General features: G+C 40.4%; 1 protein-coding gene across 4 annotated transcripts in view; it reads right to left on the bottom strand.

Annotated features, from left to right (window-relative positions):
- Nucleotides 1-313: 313 nt before the first annotated feature.
- nmu (neuromedin U) overlaps nt 314-2381 on the bottom strand; it is a 7544-nt gene continuing 5476 nt past the window's right edge. For 2 of the 4 annotated variants that reach the window (XM_061780352.1, XM_061780350.1), the window contains 5 exons: nt 2220-2273; nt 2115-2144; nt 1023-1082; nt 520-573; nt 314-446 (listed from right to left, as the gene is read on the bottom strand). In XM_061780352.1, coding sequence (XP_061636336.1) covers nt 411-446; nt 520-573; nt 1023-1082; nt 2115-2144; nt 2220-2273 — 234 coding nt within the window. In that variant the 3' untranslated portion in view covers nt 314-410. Of the gene's footprint in view, nt 447-519; nt 574-1022; nt 1098-2114; nt 2145-2219; nt 2274-2381 lie in introns of all 4 variants that reach the window. The other 2 variants (XM_061780351.1, XM_061780349.1) reach the window with 1 other exon arrangement.

Consider the following 2381-nt stretch of genomic DNA (forward strand, 5'->3'; position numbering starts at 1 on the left):
TAGCAATTATTTCTTGTCACGATTTGGGATCGTTGTTGATCGGCAAAAATTGAAACTTTACCTTAACCCCTATTGGCGTCGCACAGGACAGCGTTCAAGTCAACACTGCTACTAAATGTTTGGAAATATACTGCACATGTTGAATATTTTCTGCCAGAATATGATAACTCCCAATAAAGATAATGCAAGCAAGTCTGATAGCACTTTTAATGCAAAGGACGCGTATATATACAGTACATATACATATCGCAGAAAATAAAATCTGGACAAAGCAGTAGTATTATTTTTTTTTTTTATAATATCATTTTATTGATGTACATTCAGTAAATTGTGTCGTCGACTCGGTCGTCCAGTGCAGCGGCTGTGTTGGGGGCTGCCGAGGGGTCAAGAGGTCAAGTGTTACCTTTTGGCTACTCGTACTCTAATGCTCTTCTTCCATTTCGAGGCTGCGAAAAACAAAACGAGAAAAAAAAATCACTTTATTCGTTATCTTGATGCTGGTTATATTTTCTCTCTTACCCGATAGAGGAAGTAGCCTCGGCTCTGTATCCCGCCGGGTCCCTCCAGTTCCGCCTGTGGGGACACAACCCAAAGTAAGTCCACAAAACTAACCAAAAACAACAACAACTAAAAAAGTGCTATCGTCGTTACCATTTTGTCAACATTAACACGCGTGCGGTTGTTTTAAATACACAATGTATAATTCTCTTTGTTTGATGTTTAGTTTGACAGTAAACTTCCACTGGGGCAATAAGCAGCCTGAAGCCTCTTTCTTGAAGAACTGCTATCTACTATTGCTGTCAAGTGAGTTGAGTTCACTGCCGCTATACACCACGAAGCATTTGTATGTCAAATTTTCGCTCGCAAATCAAAGGCCTAAAATCGGCCAAACGACGGCTTGTATCTCGAAAAACTCATTCGTCGGCTCAGTCGTATCTCAAGGCACCAGTGCATTTCATATCAATGAAATGTAATCATAATGCATGTCTCCGTTACTCGAGTTCTTTCGCAGTGGTACATACTTGCACCGAGATTCCTCTCTCTCGCCGGGTATACAGATGGGACACCAAACGCAGGAGGGGCTGCAATGCGACGCTCTGGTCGACACAAAAACAAAGACCAGAGCTACCGTGAGAAATAGGAAGTAAACAGTAAGGCAAAATAGGAATCCCAATCGGAATGAATCTGGCAATATTTTCTATATTTCTGTAATGAACATTGGAAATCACCAAGAGATTACGGTTTGTGGGATTTGTCAAACCTTGGATCCCACTTCTGAAAATGGAAATGTTTTCTTTTTTACTATAATAAACAAGGCGGGAAACTAAGAGATGTTTTATGGGACCACACAATCCTTAGATTCCATTTCTGACGTCACTTGTTATGGTCAAATTAAATTTTTTTCCTATAGTAAACACTGGGAACTACCACGAGTTGTCTTTTTATGGGACTGTATGATCTTGGATCCCATTTTTGACACCAATAGTTGTGGCAATATTTTTCATTTTACTGTAATAAACACGGAAAATTTTTGGGTGCAAAAATGTTGTTTTGGGGAACAATATTTTCTTTTTTCATGTAAGAAACACTGGGAATCACCAATGATTGTCGTTTTTTGGGGGATGGTCATCCTCTTCTTGATCCTGTTTCTTACACCAACTTCTATGGCAATATTTTCCATGAAAGTATTTGGAATCACCAAGAGTTGTCGTTTTGTTTTCATTGGGCTCGCTTGGTGAGCTGGAGCCTATCTCATCTGACTTTTGGCGGGAGAAGCGGGATACACTCTGGACTGATCACATGTAGACAAACAACCATTCACACTCACATTCACACCTACGGACAATTTAGTCTCAAATGAGCCTAACATGCATGTTTTTGTGTGGTAGGAAGTCAGGATAACATGCGAACCCCACACTTGAAGGCCTCAGATTCTCACCCAGAACTTCATGACTGTGAGGCAGATTACCACTAATCCGCCTAAATATTATCTGTGTCAAGGCGTAATTTTTTGACACAGTTCGTATTGGATCACAGCACAGGTTCAGCCTGATGCTGTGGCCATGGGTGTGTTTTTACAGGTTTTGGACCATACTGTTGCAAATTGCCCTCACCTTTTTATTATTTTCTTGTCCTTTGAGCTCCTAAGAAGAAAGAAGACAATCATCTTTTTTTATATAAATGTTGTTTTTATACTTAATGTATACTTGTTTGCATACCTTTGACTTCTGGACTAGCATCAAGAAGCAAATTTCCCCCAAGACGTCGGAAGCCTGGAAAAGACGATTGTTTTCTTCGCATTTGGATGCACCGTTCAAGACTTAGGGCTCTATTTTCAGAAGACGGCGCAAATGCCGGAGTGACAATTTGGTGGTAGAAAG

This window comes from Phyllopteryx taeniolatus, chromosome 7, assembly GCF_024500385.1.
Source record: "Phyllopteryx taeniolatus isolate TA_2022b chromosome 7, UOR_Ptae_1.2, whole genome shotgun sequence".
NCBI classification, from domain to species: Eukaryota; Metazoa; Chordata; class Actinopteri; order Syngnathiformes; family Syngnathidae; genus Phyllopteryx; species Phyllopteryx taeniolatus.